We start from the raw sequence: 17,624 nt of genomic DNA, 5'->3' as shown, positions 1-17,624 counted from the left end.
ACTCATGGCAGTCCTCCTGCCTCAGCCTCCGAGCACTGGGATTACAGGCATGCACCAGCACACCTGGATAAATGCACTCATTTTAAGCATGCGTTTTACAACATATGTATCTTTTAAAATTATATGAATCTGTCAATTTGCAGCAGTAAAATTTTTATAGCAATAAAACTACCACCTTCATCAAGATACTAAACATTGATTTTACAAATGAATGTCATGTTATTTACCACATCAATTCTCTTAAATATGTAATGGGTTGTAATATTCTTATTTCTGCCTTTAAAACATTGCTATTTTTGTGGTCTAAAGAATTTCTATTACTCTTAAGCCCTTTTAGCCTTTGTTTTATACAAATCAAAGATTGATTTTTGATTAAATTTGGATCTTATTAATTGGGAATTTAACTGGTTTATGAGTGTGATAATTCCCTTCTACTTCTGTCAATCTCCTTTATGCAATTTGAATGTTCTTTGCTACTTTTTTTTTTTTTTGCTATTTTCATGGATTTTTAAAAATTTCTTTTCAATTTCAAAGCCTGGAATGTATATATCATATTTCTGTCCTCAACTCAATGACAAGTTGACTTATATGAAATACCACCTGAGGAAGTAACAACCATTTTTTCCAGTTCAGTTTATCAAATAACATTTTATCTGCTCCTCTCAAAGGGTGCTTCGAAATTTTCTTCTTACACTATCAGTATTAGCATTATGAACAAATGTCCTAATTTTCTTCTTTTGTAATTAAATATAAGAGAAATAAAACTACCATTTTCCATTTTGTTATATTAACATTCAGACTGTCTTACAGTACTTGCCCTGTCCACAGTGATAAAACACTTTTATTTTAAATACATTTGGCTTAACAACATGCATGATACTATGTGTCAAAAATAAAAAAAAACACTATGTGGCAATAAGAACTATTTATTTGCACAATACAGTGAATATTTGGCACTCTTTTAGATGGTTTAAAACTACATAAACTGAAAATTTTAGATCTAGCTTACAAATCTATTTTCACATTTAGTTTTATTACTCCATCTGTAACAATGTTAGACTTTGTGCTGTTTAGCTAGTTTTCATGCTTACCATCAGATCTTGTGCATAACTGTCTCCTTGCTCTTTATTTTTAATTCATATTCTCTGTTGAAAACAACTACTTTATGTAGTGCACATTACAATACAGCTACTGCTGCCATCACTACTTCTAATATGAGTACTTTGTCCGCTGTAAGCAAACATTTGACAATGATGGGATCCTCTCCATTCCTATGCTATCTAACATGTAGCATGGTATTATGAAATGAGATTTAAATCTACACAGAATTAGGTTTGGATTTTGCTTCATTGTTAACAGCAGTGTCACTTTAGGGAAGTTACTTAACCACTCTGAGATTTAGTTCTCTCATCCATAGAGCAAGAATATTATTTATCTTGGAGCCACCACATGCCTGGCATTTTGTAAGTAGATATTAACTAAGTGCCAGTATATGTTACTACCTGTATATTTATAAATTAGTTTTATTTTGGAACTGTCACAGGAGATGTAGTAAGAATTAAAAATCTCTTTTCCTTCCCTGCAGTGAAGGGCCGATTTCTCAGCTGATCCCTTCCTTTTCCCAAATGCCTTCCTTGATCAGGGAATCTCCTCATTACAGTCTTGCTGGCCTGCACCAGGGAGTTTCCTCAGCTGCACATCTCCCCATCTCTTCTGTCCTCCTCTGATTAGCTGGGAAAGAGGGAACTACTAGCTGAGAAACAGCTGGGGTCGTCCCAGCTATTTATTTGGATAACAAGCGAAAGGTCCAGTTCAGCACAGAGGGATCCCGCGGCTCTTGCTTTTGAGCGACTTGGCCAGGAGAGACCAGGGAGGAGACACTGAACACCTGCCAGTTCCCAGGACCCTGGGTACTGAGTCTAGCAAAGCACAAGGCGTGTGTTAGAAAATGCGTCCTGCACACAGACCTTTCTCTGCTTTTCAAATATTTGCTCAACCTACAGATTGTAGCAAAAATGGTCCAGCTGTTTACACATTGAGGACTGCTAAAATGGTTTTAGTAAATGATTAACCTAAAGGGTAAGACAGGCCTCACTTTGCTAGCTCAGCCTCACCGAGGTGTTTAACCAGAGTACTGGGTCAAGTTTGGAAGATCAGCCTTCCCGTTTGGTTAGTGGAGGGAGTAAAAAGAAATTTGAGTACAGTAGCCTAATCCCGGGAAAACTATAAGAAGAGGAAGTTGATCTCAGGGAGCCTCCACTCCTCTTTCTGGACCTTCTTTCTCCTTTCAATATCCTCTCCCCATACCTAGGTGTACACAGTTCTCACTCAGACTCCTTTGATCAAAAGAAAATATTTATGGGCCTAATGAACACAAGGTCCAGCTCAGGTACCAGTGCAGATGCTTGGCAAACCCTTTACCTTTCTCTGCACTTCTCTTTACTCATTTGTAAATAGGAAACTTATGCCTACATTCTAAGAAATAAATAATGTATCAGTTATAAAGTCCTATACAAGTGGCCTCTCATTACTGTGGTCTATAACAAGAGTATTTTCATATTAAAAGAAGAGTATTCATATAGGCCTTAAGGGTAATCAATAGAATTAGTGCTTACTGATGCCAGGCCCCTAAATTCTTTATCTCTATTAATCAATCCTCATGATAATACTGAAGCATATATGATTATTGTCATTCCCATTTTAGAGATAAAAAGACTGAGATAAAATCACTTCTCAGCTTTTCAACTAAGATCAAATATAGAAACCTGGGCACAGGTTATATAACATGCTCAAGGTATCCCAGCTATTAAATGGTAGAACGGGGATTTGAACCCAGTAACTTAGTTCTAGAGGCTATGCTCCTAAACTCCATATTATCCTAACAGCACAAAAGAATTAGTCCTAACTATTGAATGTTAGGTATTAATGAAAAATGTTCTTCATCAAACTTGTGTCCTTAGCATTTCCACTGTGAGTTCTCCAGTCTTTACCCTGCTAAGCCTTCCTTTTTTTCCATTCAGGGCCCCAGCAACAAATAGTGCCTGCAGCAAAAGCGCCCAACTCTGGCTGCAGTCTCTAGCCTCCTCTCTTCCTCCGCAGAGCAGCCAGAGTGGCCTCCCAAAGCACAAGTCAGGTCATGCCACTCCTCAAGTCAAAATGCTTTAATATCTCCACAGGATCAAATACCAATTGCTAAAGAGAATTTCTATTAGCAAGTAATAATTGTACATATTATGGGTACAGTGCAATGTGTAAATGCATATACAGCATGTCCTGATCAAATCAAGGTAGTTAGCATTTCCATCTCCCTATCATTTCTTTGTGTTTGGAGCCTTACAGCTCTTTTACTCTATGTTCTTCATTAAAATATATAATAGGTTAATGTACGTTATAGGTTATAGGTAATAGATCATGGTATGTTAATAGTCACAGCACTGTGCTATGGAACACAAGGTATCTCTATTAGTATGTTGGTACCTGTTGTCCAATTTCCTCCTCTCTCTTCTTTCCTTTGACTTTCCCAACCTCTAGTAGTCACTTTTATTCATTAAAATTGATTTGTTTTTTGCAAATCTCACTTTCTCTAGGAATAGTACAGAAGGGCTGCTTCATACTCTGTTCCATACTTACCTTTTAGCCTTGAATGCTGCATCTCTGCATCCTAATCTCTAGCCTTGAGCCTTCTGGCCTGGGCTTTCATTTTCCCTGTCTCAAATATTCTTTTTGCCATTAAATCACCACCTCATCTTTCAAAACTCAGCTCATCTATTTTTTTCTTTTAAGTCAGGATCTCATTGTATAGCCCAAGGTATAGCTCAGGTTGGCCTGGAATTTGCAATCCTCCTGACTCAGACTCTTGAGTCCTGGAGTTACAGGCATGTAATTACCATGCATGCTCAGCTCAACTCATATTATAAGAATTTAGCTAGTGAAGTCTCTCCTCTTATCTCAGAGAACAACCATTTTTTAATCCCTTTTTTTCCTCTACTGTACATGATACCCAGCACTACTATCCCAACCCCACTGTACCATGTAAAGTACTACACCTGCAAGTTTTTATCACAGTGTTTTCAACAGAAGCTGGAGGGTAGCCATGAGCTCTAACTGTAACTCCAAGCTCAGCTCTGGCATATTCAGACTGTATTTGCACGTGGATGGGTCTTTCATCACACATGACTTCCACCATTGGCACTTATCTGACTTTACTGTTTTCTCAGCCTTCCATCTTTTCCCCAGCACCACTTGGAAGTCAGGTCTCAAAGAAATGTAACTCTCTAAATCCCAAGCTGGTCAGTCATAATAAAAACTCACTACCATGTCTTCCTAATAGAAACTCACTACTCAATCAAAGGGGTTGTTTAAGAAACTGATGACAGAAAAATATAATATAAGAAATCAGACTACCAACCTAACACTTTACAACAGCTCTCTGGCTAAAATTCAGTTTACAAAGAGATGATCAAAATACTCCTCGGTAATTTCTCCAGAAGCACTCTGCCATTCAAACCCTTGCACAACTGTTGAGCTGGAAACGCAGCCCAGATGGACTAACAAAGGCCACCATTGAAACCGGCAGAGCACAAAGGGAAATAAGAAATTCAAGTGGAAAAACAGGAATTTAGACTTATAGATAAAACTTCCTCCAAGATCTACACTTTCTTGTTCTGGCTGAAAACTACACTCATTATTTGGCAAGATCTGTGTAGATAAATAGATCTTTTGTTTTAGGAGTGGTGTAGAAATTAAGCAATTCAGAAGTTCATGGCTGGTCTTGGCTAAGCAAACAACACCTGCTGGAGTGAGGATGTCTCTGTGGGGACATGGGGTCTACTCAGAGATGGCTTTGTGCTGCGTTTTATGTAAAAAAGAAAAATAGAAGTGTGATCAGTGGTTCAAAGGACAAAAAGAAAAGCCCTTCCTTCCTTCTTACATGTCCCAAACCTGCCTTGGAGACTCACCTTGTGCCAATCACTGACAGAGGGCCCTCTGGTGACACTGCCCACCTTAACCCAGAGCTTTGATGTCCCCTGACATCTCTTCAAACGATAGGTCTTCTTTCTTAAATTAGGATGTTTTAGGAAGCTACTGTATCTAGGATTGGATAAATAGGCTGCTGCCAAATGGCAAATAGGTTTCAAACTATGTTCCAAGAAAACTTGGATTTTTCAGAAATGCCTGCTCTGGAGGCCCCGTATATTGGCCCACGCCTATAGCCCCAGTTCCCCCATGTCCCCAGACTGGGGATAGAATCCAGGGACTTTGCACTCAGCTATATACCCAGATCTTTTCTATTTTTTAAAATTTTGGGACAAGGTCTCAGTAAGTCACTAAGTTGATCAAGCTGGGCTCAAACTTGCTTGAGATCTTTCTACCTTAGCTCCCCAAAGTGCTGGGATTACAAATGTGTGCCACCATGCCTAGCAGTTCCAGGTATTTAGGAGGCTAAGGTGGAAGAATATATATATATTCACGCTTTGAATTCAGTGGATGCTTGGTCTGAAAAAAGATCCTAACTTCCATTTTTGGTCCTTGCTATCAAAATGATTATATTGCTAGCCTGATTTGATCATTCCACAATATATATATATATATATATTTATAATATATATATATTATATTTACAATATATATTTACAATATATATATATAGTATATAGAACACTATGCCTTATAAATATATACTATCAATTGTCATTTAAAAACAAAATAAGGGCCAGGGATTTAGCTCAGTGGCATAAGTACCTGCCTGGCAAGTGCAAGATCATGAGTTTGATCCCCAGTACCAAAAAAATAAAATAAATAAAAATAAAAATAAAACCTTAGTGTTTGTGCTCATTAATGCAGCCTCAGTTCTTAAAAATAACTTTTATAATAACTGTTATATCTGTGTGTGGTGGTACACATCTATAATTCCTAGCACTTGGGAGACCAAGGCAAGTGGATTGATGTGAGTTTGAGGCAATCCTGGACTATACAGTAAGTTCAAGATCAGCCTGAACTATATAGTGAGATCCTGTCTCAAGAAAAACTATTATAAATTAAACTATATAAATTTATATTTTATATTTTTGACTATGTTTTATATTTATTGACTATAATTTTATATTTATTGACTATAATTATAACCATGTAGATTTTAATTATATTAAATAGATTTTACTACTTGGGGAAAAATTGCAAAACACTTCCCTATTTTTAAAAATTTTTCTAACTTGGGGATGCTTTTCTTTTTGTCATGGTACTTTTTGCCATCTAATATAGCATACTGTATAATTTATTATGTATAAGTCATTTATTGTTATTCTTTACTATCTGCTTTCCCTCCAACAGAATGTAAATTCATGAACACAGAGACTTTTTGCCGATATATTCTAAGCACCTAGAATAGGGTCTGGAAGACAGGAGAGACTCAGCAAATATATATTGATTTATTTCTGGGGAGTGATTGGTGGATGTGGATTGGCAAGGATCTCCCAGCATCTAAAAAGGAAGGGCTTATGATTTATAATGTTCTGTTTGGCCAGCAGAGTGGCTCTACCTCCTGACTCCTTCCTGTGTGTTGTCACCCACCACTCCAACTCTTCCCCTGACCAAACATTACCTGAATATTTGTCAGAGTCACAAGGATGGCAAGAAGCTTCTCCCTTATTTGAGTAAGTGTTGGCAGGGCAAAGCTTGCAGAAAGTGGAGCCTTGCTTGGCTGCGTATGTCCCCGGTTTACAGGGGAAGCATTCAGAAGTGTAGGCCACTCCTAAGGAAGAACATGTAGAAAAGCAAGGATTGAGCCTGGATACAGAGACCCTGAAGACTGACCGCCACCCTCCCTGAAAAGTCAAAAGGCCAGGAAGTCAGCAAAAGACCCCAAATTCCAACCCCATGTGTGTACCTGTGATGCCGATGTTTCTCACCAGCACAGGGTTGGAAACCTTGGACCACACTGTGAAGGCTGTGGTTCTCCAGTAGAGGACATTATTGCCTCTATTTAGCTCAACCTAAAAAATGACAAAAAGGCATTAGCTAGTTCATGGCAGAGGCAGGCATCACTAACCTGCCACTTTAATCTCTTACCGAACAGACACTGCCAGTCTCCACAGACGGTCTCCCTCCCTCTTGTCTTTGCCTTCTCAGCTTAGCTCGGTTTCTCTCTGCAAGCCTTCCTTACAGCCCCCTTGTAGCCTCTCCCACTGTTTTTTGCATCTCGGGCTTCATGAATATGTCTTATAGTGAGACCAATAAAGGGATATGAAGTAACTGGTAGTAGGGTGCCTAGTGTGCCCTAAGCTCCAGAAAGCTTGGGCTTAAAGCTAGAAAGTTGCTGGTGCTGAGCTGAAGCTTAAGAGTAAGAAGCCAACCTATACCCATCTTCTGTCCATCAAGAGCACGGGAGCCAGTGCACCCTCATCTTCCCAGACCTCATAGGAGCAGGAAGCTCAGAGTGAGAGAAAGTTATCCTTGAGGAGAGGCCCCTGGGCCTTCTCTGGGACCTCCGAGAAGGCTGGGTGTGACACTCACACTGTGGAATTCCCATCCTTTCTCCGTGGTTTTCATCCACCTGGTGTCATCCACATTAGGCTGACACTGATCATTCTGGACCTGAGGCAGAGGGAGTTTGAGGAAATAAGGAAGGAAATAAGGGCTTTAGTCCTTGCTATCCATGCTGCATAGCCCTACAGAGGCTTTTCCTATGGGAAGAGAGTTGTCAGTTTCCTCTAGGACTGACCCGGGACACAGCCTTGAAGTAGGGTCCCCCCCCCACACACACATGCACACACATGCACATGCACATGCACTCTCATGAAACATCTCAGCCCATACATCAAAGAAGTAATTTTCAACTTAGCCATTTATATGGTCTTTTCATGTCTGAACAGGGAGAAAGTCCTAGAAATTTCACAGATTCTCTTCCCCCACCCCCTTAGGGTCCTTCCGCTTTTGCTTTTCCTTTGCCTCCTGAGGCCTCAGCTCATTTCCCACAGTCCTCCCCAGAGGAAAAACTGCAATTTGCCAAGCAGGACCACACTTGGAGCTGACTCCTGCAAATGAATCTAAATCTCAGAGGCCCTTCATTTCCCTTCTTTCCCCTTGGCCAGGACTTACAAAAAACTCGAAGATGATATTGGGGTCTGGGTAGTAGTACTCAAAATTCACAGTGCCGGACTGCTTTAGGCTGACGGCATACATCAGCGTGGCGGTGCATTCGTCCGTGTTAGAGGCGATGTAGTCACCCCGGGGAACCCACTTAGACCTACGAGGGAACGGGAGTGAGGTTCGCCTTCAGGAGCACAGCGCATCAGACTTTGGGCAGCTCTCATGGTCTGCTGGGTGCCTGGGGATTCCAGATTTTTGCTTTATGAACCAAAGCCTGGACCTGAAAATGCTCAGTGAAGAGTGACCAAAGGAGCTTTGAGGCAGATCAGGGAGCCTAGCATACAGGCAACCAGAGGAAGATAGACAGGTTACCTCTGCATCGTTTAGAACTACCCCAGAGGTAGATGGCAGATGAAGTAGAAGGTGGGAAACACTTATTGGTTGCTTCGTGTACAGAATTACATGTTTGTATTCATGATTCATTTTCACCGGTATAGGAAGAGCTCCTTTTTTCACTTAATACATGATGAACTGAGGCTCAGAGAGTACCTTTCTCAAAGTCATGAAGCCTGGGATTCAAACCCATGTCTGTCTGACTCCAAAGCAGTCCAACATGAGTCAGCAGACACAGATATTCTTCAGAACTCAGAAGTTCATCTAGGGAGGTCCGCTTGTTTGTCTGGAGCTGTCTACTTTAAGATGCATCCAGCCTGCCACCTCCAGTCCTCTCCTCCAGAACTCTCCTGCTGAAAACCGCGTGACTAACTCCTGCCACCTTGACACGGGGTACAGATTCATGGCCCACTCCTAATATTCCAGCCCAAAGGAATTTCTCTCAATTTCTTTGCCAAACTTTCTTCCATGAGCTTGCTCTCCTGAAATCAATTTCCTCCTCCTCCCTCTGTTTAATTCTTCCTCCTGTCTTTGTATAAATGCCACCTAATCTAAGAAGTCTTCCTTGATTCTGTCTGCTTTTGTTATGGGTGCCCGTAGCTTTCTCTGTTTTCTTTCTCATAACTATAATTCTATTCTGCTTTATTTTTAATGTTATAAAGTACTATCATTACATCATACAAACATCTAATGAACATCATACATTACATCTAATGAACATGCCTGTTCTCTGCACCCTGCTAAAGTAATACATCGCAACCAGGTGATGTGGTACACGCCTATAATCTCATGTACTTGTAAGGCCAAGTCAGGGGGACCACTAAGCTTGAGGCCAGCCTGCGTTATTTAACACGACCTTGTCTCAAAATAAGAAGCTCTACAGTTCAGGTTACCCTAGATTCTGTCTCGGGCGCTAAAAAGAAAAACTACAGCACAGCAGAAACACTCTTAGCGATCAACCCTGGCTAATCTCATCCCTTTTTTTTTTTTCCTCGAACAACTCTTTCCCCTTGTCAAGGGACAACTTTCCTGAATCTGGTGTTTAACATCTTTCATGAAGTTCTTGAAATATACTAAATGATAGTGCTTCATATGTTTTTAATATATTTATTGATCTGTTTGGTTTTTGAGACAAGGTAGTACCATGTTGTTCAAACTGGACCTGAATTTACTACATAGCCTGGAATGCCTTGAACTCCTAGCAATCCTCCTGCCTCAGCCTCCCCAGTGCCAAGAATATAGGCATGTACTTTGCCTGATTTTGTTTTTTGAATTTATGCAAATTACATCATACTTACATGTCATAAAACTTACTATTTTTGAGGGAAAGTCTACAGTATACGGTTGTAGGATTTATCTGTCTTCACACTATATAACTCTTCTCTCTCTCTCTCTGTTTTTTGTTTTGTTTTGGTTTGGTTTTTTGACATCGATATGGTGGTGCTGGGAATCAAACTCAGCTTTGTATGTGCTAAGCAGGTAATTAACCACTGAGCAACATACATTGCCTTTCCTTTCATTTCTACTACTGCATAATACCCCTTTTATGTCTCTACCATATTTATTCCTCACGGCTGAACATGTACATTGTTTCCATTTTTTTCTGTTGCATACACTCTGTTACGAATGTCCCTGTTGAGAAACACTTGGCAGTTGAGCTGCTGGCCCAGAGTATGTGAATCTCCAGGTTTCCCAGGTTCTGCTCCCTTGTTGCTCAAAGAGGTTGTATCAATTTACAGTCACCAACAAGTCCTTATTGCTCTACATCCTCCAAATTTGGATCTGTCCAACTTTAAAATTGTCACCAATATGAAGTGGCTGGAAATGAGTTCTAATTGGGCTTTAAATCTTATTTCCTGATTACTAGTGAAGTTGAGCATCTTTTGTGAAGCTGTTTGCCATTGGGTTTCCTCTTTTGACCATACTTTATTTGAATTCCTCCTCACTTATCTGTCCTGCCTAGATGTGGTGAGGGCAGAGACCTTGGTATTACTGAAATATAAACTGAGCTCATCCAAAACATCCCAGCTAATCTAATGGCATTGATTTTCCTTGTTGAAAAAGACATTTAGTGCTGATGTATTCCACAGCATCAGTTATAAATAACTCCTGAAGTTTAATGAATAATTAAAAAGGTGCCATAAGTGGGTTACATTTAGAAAATGCATCACAATTCTGATTTTTGTCAGCGCTGACTCCAGCAAAGACATTTCACATCCCATATAGCACGTTTTGGTTGATTTCTAGTGCCAGAGGCAACGATCTAAATTCTTTACATGATCACAGTGATCCTTAACAGTCTTCAAAAAGGGCATCATTTTTCTCATTTTTTTAGGATAAGGAAACTGAGAGCAGAAGGGATTGGGAAACTTGCCGCAGGTCATTCAGCAGTGATCTGCATTATTTTAATTTTAAACATTTATGCCTTTTTAATATCTGAATCCATCTTTCACACACTCTTATTTCATAGGCATAGTATTTAGTCTTCTACTCTTTCTGTCCTGCCTATATCTAACAGAGACCTAAGGGATAAAGAGGAGAGGGAAGTCACTCAAAGACCCTGAGGAGGAAGGAAGCCAAGCAGCTAGTGTGGCTGAAACAGGGCAGGCAAGAAGGAAGGCAGAGGGCAGAGGGCAGAGGGCAGAGGGCAGAGGGCTGAGGGCAAAGAGCAAGGGGCAAAGGGCAAAGGGCAGAAGGCAGGCTTGTAGGCTATGGAAAGGTGCTGCATTTTATCCCAAGAGCAATGGATATCCACAGATCCCAGGGTCTTGAGTAGGAAAGCACTGTGATTAGTCAGTTTCTGAAGATCAATCTGGCTTGGGGTGAGTATGGGCTGGAGAAGGCAGGGAATGGAAGCAGGAAACAAGCTTGGAGGTCTCGAGGCAAAGCAGGCAGGAATTGATGCTGGTTTGCATCAGGTCAGAGGCAGTAAGGCAGGAGGCAGCGCTGGCTGGGCTCAGGCTGGAGGCCTGGAATCAGGTTGAACTGGAAAACCAGATATTTGGGCTCTTGATACCAGCTCAACTATTGCCTTTCAGAATCTCTCCAGGTGGCCTTTTCCGCTCCATTTCTACAGAGGAGAAACATCTCTCTTACCTTCCCAGAGATGATATTGGATGCTTCAAGATACAAGCTCTGTGCCAGCCTATACTGTGGAAATACAGGCTGCTATTAACAGGCCCACATCCTGCCTCACTGAGAGATAATGGTTTCTGGGCTCTCAGCACAGCCCCTGGAGAGAGGTGAAACTCTTCCTTTGCATGAGCAAGAATGGTTTGAGTGGGCCAGGTCTGCACCTTGGCCAGGGTCAAATGACATCTGTTATTAGGGCTCAGATGGGGGCTGTTTTAACCTACACATTTCCTCTTCTCTGGCTTGTACCATCTCTAGCTTTAACACAAGAATGAATAGAACACATAAATTGAATTGTAAAATAACATTATAACTGGATTGTTGAGTATCTGCTACATGGCTCAGACATTGGTACTTCTAGGAGATTTAATAAGAATGGGGAAAATGCTCCTACTTTTAGAAATCCAGGTGTAGTAAAATTCTTGTCTTGTTTGTTTGTTTGTTTGTTTGTTTGTTTGTTTTGGGACAGAGTCACGCTTGCTATGTAGTTCAAACTGGCCTTGAACTCACTAAGTAGCCCAGGCTGGTTCAAACTCACAGTGATCCTCCTGACTCAGCCTTCCTAGTACTGGGATTACAGGTGTGCACCACCATATCCCCAACTTCTTCAATTTTTTAAAAATCCTTTTGCTTCCTTTTTCTTTCCTCTGATGCTCATTATCAGTATTTAACAAAAAGCAATATATATAATGTTATTTGCACAATTTCCCACATTGCCTTGCACATAATGTTATTTGAAGGTGGCCATATGGGGAATTGAAAGCTTGTAACTGGGTTTGAATTCCAGTTTCACTAGTTGTAAACTAGGTAATAAAGGCAGATAGCTTAACTTCTCTGAGCCTCCAGTTTCTCCTCTTTGTAATGGGAACCACAATACTTATCTCACAGGATTCTTGCATAAATTATAGAAATAATATATGTAAAGTTTTCAGTATAGTGCTGGAGACATAAAAGACGAATCTCAAATAAATATCCAGTTGTCCAGCCATTCTGCGTGTTTCCATTACTTGCAAAGATCTCCACCTGGAAAATTTTCTGCCCTTTGGAATCTCAAAGGAGTTGGAAGATCCCAGCCACTGTGGACCGATGCTCAAGTCTTACTCTAATCCCCACCCCCGCAAAACCCACAACTCAGATTATGTGGAAGGAACAAGTTTTAGAAGCTAGCGTCAAAGCCAAAAAGACACCCAATACTTTGCATATTTTGCTTCAGTCAAGTTGAGCAAGTTTATTGGCTGATGAAAATTTCATGGTGGATATCCAACTGGATTTTGTTTTAAATAATAAGGGTCATTTGGGTCGGGGATATAGCTAAGTGGCACAGCACCTGCCTAGCAAGTGCGAGGCTGTGAGTTTAATTCCCAGTGGGAGTATGGGGTGTGGGGGGGTCACTTAACCCTTGATCCCCTTGTAGAGCCACCTCTTATTTCTCCAGGCCTCTCTCACATATGCCTGCCTGCCAGTCAGTGATAAGCTAAGAGTGGGCAGAGCCGGCAGCCACAACTAGCAGTCTCAGGAGGCCCACCCCACCTACCCTCATTCCACAGTTTTGCTTCCACCCCCGCACCCCACACCCCCAGCCTGAGAAGCACCAGAAGGTGTCTCCCAGATGCCCAGGGCCAGAGCAGGCAAACTCACAAAGTGCAGTTCTCAGCGGACTCGGTGGTACTGTCCTCGATCTCCATGTTGGCGGAGAGGCTGGCAAAGCCATGGGGCAGCTCATCCCATTCGTCAAACCGGATGCCTGTGCCGAGGGAGTAGCGACCCTCGGAGCACGGCTTACAGGACTGGTCCTTCATATCCAGAAACTCCCCAGCATTGCAAGAGAAAGCTGGAAAGCAGGGTAGGGACAAGGGAGGGGTGGTGAGGTCACTGTGCCCCCTGAAGAAGTGGTGAGGTGAGGGCATTCTAAAGGGAGAAGTTCAGCTCAGTTTGGCCCGTTCAGATTTAAGGCCGTGGCATGTTGCGCGTTAGATTTACAGATACCATGCAGCCATAGGGACAGAGGGTGAATCTGTGATTGCCAGAGACTAGAGGAGGGATCTGGGGAGACATTTTGTTAATGCTAGGAGATCTCTTTTCAGGCCAATTAAAATGTTATTATGAAACTTGGGTAGTGATGGTTGTTGTGAATATTCTGAAAAAGCCACTGAAATTTACCCTGTCAGGGATGAAGTCCATGGCATGTAAACTGTATCGCAAATAAAGCTGTTATTTAAGAAAGGGTTAGGTGGGGCTGGGGATTTAGCTCAGCGGCATAAGCGCCTGCCTTGCAAGCAGGCAGCCATGAGTTCAATCCCTGGTACCGATAAAAAGGAAAAAAAAAAAAAGGTATAAGAAAGGGTTAGGTTCAGGCAGGTTCTGCCTTGCAAGTGTGGTGGTGCACGCCTGTAATCCTAGTGCTTGGGAGGCTAAGGCAGGAGGGTTGCTGCAAGTTACAGGCCAGTTTGGGCTACAAAGTGAGCTTAAGACCAGCCTGGGTGACAGAGTGAAACTCTGTCTCAAAAACACAAAAAGGAAAAAATCAGGGACTCCCTTTTGATGATAGATTTAAACTCTTGGCCTGGTATTGAAAGTCTTCTCTGATTTGCCCCCTGTATGACTTTCCAGCCTGACCTCCCACTACAGATCTTTCTCTACCTCATCCCCATCTGCCATCTGCTCTATGTTACCTCCATCCTGGACTCATGCTCTTGCTGGAATGTGTCCCTGAACTTCTACCTCTGTGCTTTTCCTGAAGTGATCCTCCCAGCCGGTCTTCATCATCCTATACCCATAATGCCCATTCTTCTCACACTGTATATGCCAGCCACCCGCTAGACTCTGGGTACCCAGAGGTGGCACAGACACTGCAGGAGTGCCACAAAGCTTTGCTTAAAAAACAAGTAGGTGAGTGAATGTCTGCTCCTTCCTCCATTCTGTAAGCTCTCAGTCACAGACTGTGCTTTATTCATCTCTGTAGTCCACACAGCACAGGCATATCATGATGCCTGCACACAGGAGGAGCTTATACAGAGTAGGGACTCACTGATGTCAGCCAAGTTAGCAGAAGATGGCTCATTTGTTGGTCGTACCTCAGTTCTGCTTAAGGTTTAGCAGTATTCATTCAAAGTTTCACAAGTATTTATTTGTTCACCTATTGAACCAGGCACTGGCCTCAGCTGATTCTAGAATTTAAATTCCATCTCCTTTCCAATTCCTAGACTAATTCCTTAACTCTAGCCTCTCATTTCTCTTTTTTCCCTTTGCTATCCTAAAAGAACAATGCAAAGGTAACAGCAGCCACGTGTAAACCAGCAGCAGTCAAAGTCACAGAGGCTGCAGTGAGCCGCCACCTTCCTGACCGCACGGTCAGTTCCATAGTCAGGAAGTCTTGTTCCCTGAAGTGATGCTCCGTGCATGTTAAAGTTCTGTCTCTGTAGAAATACAACTTGTCTGCTTCCTTTTCAAGAGCAAAAATGAAATGCAATGTTCCCTAACGACTGACTATGGCTGGTGAGTGCAGATTGGAGTGAAACGCACAAGCAAAAAAAGAAAACGAATGCGAACAAAAGGACAACAAACCTGAGCGGCACAGACCTGAATTGCTTATGTTCTGCCCACTGATGGGATTTAAATGAAAAAGTGATAATAAAAGCCAGTTTAAATACCAAGTTTACACCAGTGCAACACCATTTCTGTACCATATTTCACAAGGGTTGGGGATGGGGACGGAGAGAATGAGCTCATTATTTTTTTTTAAGGCAGGAAGAGTCTAACTTGGATGGCAGGAAGTTTGGGGCAGAGGCCAGAGCTGAGCAGCAGGGAGGCCCTGGAGCTGGAAGGCTGCTTACAGCACTCGGTGCCCTTGACGGGATCGGGAAGGCTGGTGCACAGGCCTGGTGTGTGTGGCACAGCAACCCTCCATCTGGAGCCCGTGCTGTCACACGCAGTGTACTCATAGTGGTACTCTGACTGCAGGGGAAAGAACAGGGCAAGAAAGGCGCATTAGCAGTAATCAAACATGAACAACATCCTGCCCAGCACACGGGCTACCGATAACCAGCATCACAGTAACCACCCATGGCTCCTGGAAGGAGCAGGCATCATCCTGCCCACATCTCTACAAAGCGTGTCTGAGGATACCAGCAGTTTGGCTCATTTCTTCTCACCCAGCCAGCTTTAGTCCCTTGAAATATATTTCTTTTTGCTTGACTCTCTGCTGTTGCATATAAGTAATACCCTGAGGGAGCAGAGCAATAAAGTTTAAGAACAGGCTAGAAGTGGAATTTTTGTCTTAAAACTACAGAAGTTATGAATAAGGACATTCTGAAGGGAAGGGCATTCTAAATGGAAGGGCTGGTGCACAGTAAATTTAGAAGGGATTGTCAGAAATACAAAAGCTAGGGAGGGAGATAACACTTGCCTGGAAAGAGAGAAAGAAAGAAGGAAAGCAAGAAAGAAAGCAAGCAAGCAAGAAAAGAAAGAAAGAAAGAAAGGAGGAAGGAAGGAAGGAAAGAAGAAAGGAAGGAAAGAAAGAAGCTGTATTTTTTCTGACCAGAAGGATGACAAATTCCCACTTGCATTATGAAAATGTCCTATTTAGCCCAGGCAGGTGATGTGCTACCATCACAGAAGTCTGTTCATCCTTCCTTTGTAAGAAGGAACATGCTGTACAGTTACTTAAACTAAACTAAAATAAACTGAATAATAACAACGAAACAGCCAAATCAATCACTGAATAAAACAACAAAAGGCACTGCTTAGGAGAAAAAAACCCACAATTGATGTGCCAAATGCTCCTAAACATTTCTCATTCTTAAATCTTGTAAAGAACACAGAACACTGAATTGATGGTTTTTGCTCTGACAGGCATTTGATAAACTCTACTTACCTGAAACTATAATCACACCCATACTTTGTATTAAGTGTATCCCCAAGAAAAATAGAATCAATGTCCCCCTCCTGCCCACACAGAAGCACGATTGTGTAACATGTATAACTGCAAGGAGCTGAGACTAAATGTAAGACAGTTTGAAGTTTGCTAATTTATTCCGACAGGATCAAGAAAAGAAAGCTTTGCCTTTTGTAAGAGGTAAAAATACTGCATCTCATGTACACTAAGATGCATATTTTTTCACATTTAACATTATGAAGTCTTGTAATTGACATAAGAAGGAAACACTGTGTCATATTTTAACCAATAGAGCTTTGTCTTTCTTTGTGTTATATAAAACATGGTATGTCTTAGAAGCAGTGGCATCTCCAATTGAAGTATGGTGAACATGTTGCTTCTCATTGTGTGATTGCAGAAATTTAAGATGAAAAGAGAACAATTTAGGCTTTTTAATTTTCCTCTCTTATAAATATTCAACATACATTATTGCATGCCCAGCATAGAGAGGTCCAAACTGTGCCCAGTATGGTGTGGGACAGCAACCCATGAAGTCAGCATTTCACCTTGAGGGAGGAAATTCAGCGGGGAAGGAGAAATTGGGAAAATGAGGTTTAACTTTTGACCTGGATGTTTGCCTTTGAATTTAGATTTTGTTGTTATCAAAGAAACAAAGACTATCAGGATGAGAATTTTCTGTGCTCTTTGGTTCTAATTTTCTTCATTATTCCAGTTTTTTTCTTCATTTCAGAGGACTTGGAAGATAAATAGGGCAGCTACACATATTTCAATTCTTCTTCTAAAAATGACACTATCCAAAGGATCTTGCTGCAAGAATGAAAGGTAAGTGAAATCTACAACATGTAAATTAGGTAGAGAATTAAGTGAAAAAGGCAGACAGCATTTGGGGTTCTGCCTGTGAACTCATACACAGCCTCCACCTTTCAAACAGCACCTCATCTGATCTTCACAACTTCTTAGCAAGCAGGAAAGCAGAGCTGTTGTCATCATTATTCAGATGATAAAACTGATTCTTGGTGGGGTGAAATAGCGTGTCCAGGGTCACACAGCCTGTGAATCACTGAGCCAGAATCCAGGACTTCTCACCAGACCACCTCCTCTTTCATAAATCTAATCA

The 17,624-nt window shown here is 41.6% G+C and overlaps 1 protein-coding gene across 3 annotated transcripts in view; it reads right to left on the bottom strand.

Annotated features, from left to right (window-relative positions):
• The window catches only part of Elapor1 (endosome-lysosome associated apoptosis and autophagy regulator 1), a 79,278-nt gene that overhangs the window by 22,121 nt on the left and 39,533 nt on the right, over positions 1 to 17,624 (bottom strand). For all 3 annotated transcript variants that reach the window (XM_005007842.4, XM_003479198.5, XM_005007841.4), the window contains exons 2-7: positions 15,447 to 15,567; positions 13,252 to 13,444; positions 8,098 to 8,245; positions 7,513 to 7,593; positions 6,887 to 6,992; positions 6,602 to 6,751 (exon numbers count right to left, since the gene is read on the bottom strand). In XM_005007842.4, the coding sequence (XP_005007899.1) occupies positions 6,602 to 6,751; positions 6,887 to 6,992; positions 7,513 to 7,593; positions 8,098 to 8,245; positions 13,252 to 13,444; positions 15,447 to 15,567 (799 nt within the window). The remainder of the gene's footprint in view (positions 1 to 6,601; positions 6,752 to 6,886; positions 6,993 to 7,512; positions 7,594 to 8,097; positions 8,246 to 13,251; positions 13,445 to 15,446; positions 15,568 to 17,624) is intronic.

The sequence above is a fragment of the Cavia porcellus genome, unplaced genomic scaffold (assembly GCF_034190915.1).
Source record: "Cavia porcellus strain 051 isolate PalLab524CR breed Dunkin Hartley unplaced genomic scaffold, mCavPor4.1 scaffold_1, whole genome shotgun sequence".
Classification (NCBI taxonomy): Eukaryota; Metazoa; Chordata; class Mammalia; order Rodentia; family Caviidae; genus Cavia; species Cavia porcellus.
The sequence above is the reverse complement of the archived record's forward strand: the minus strand, read 5'-3'. Positions and strand labels throughout refer to the sequence as shown.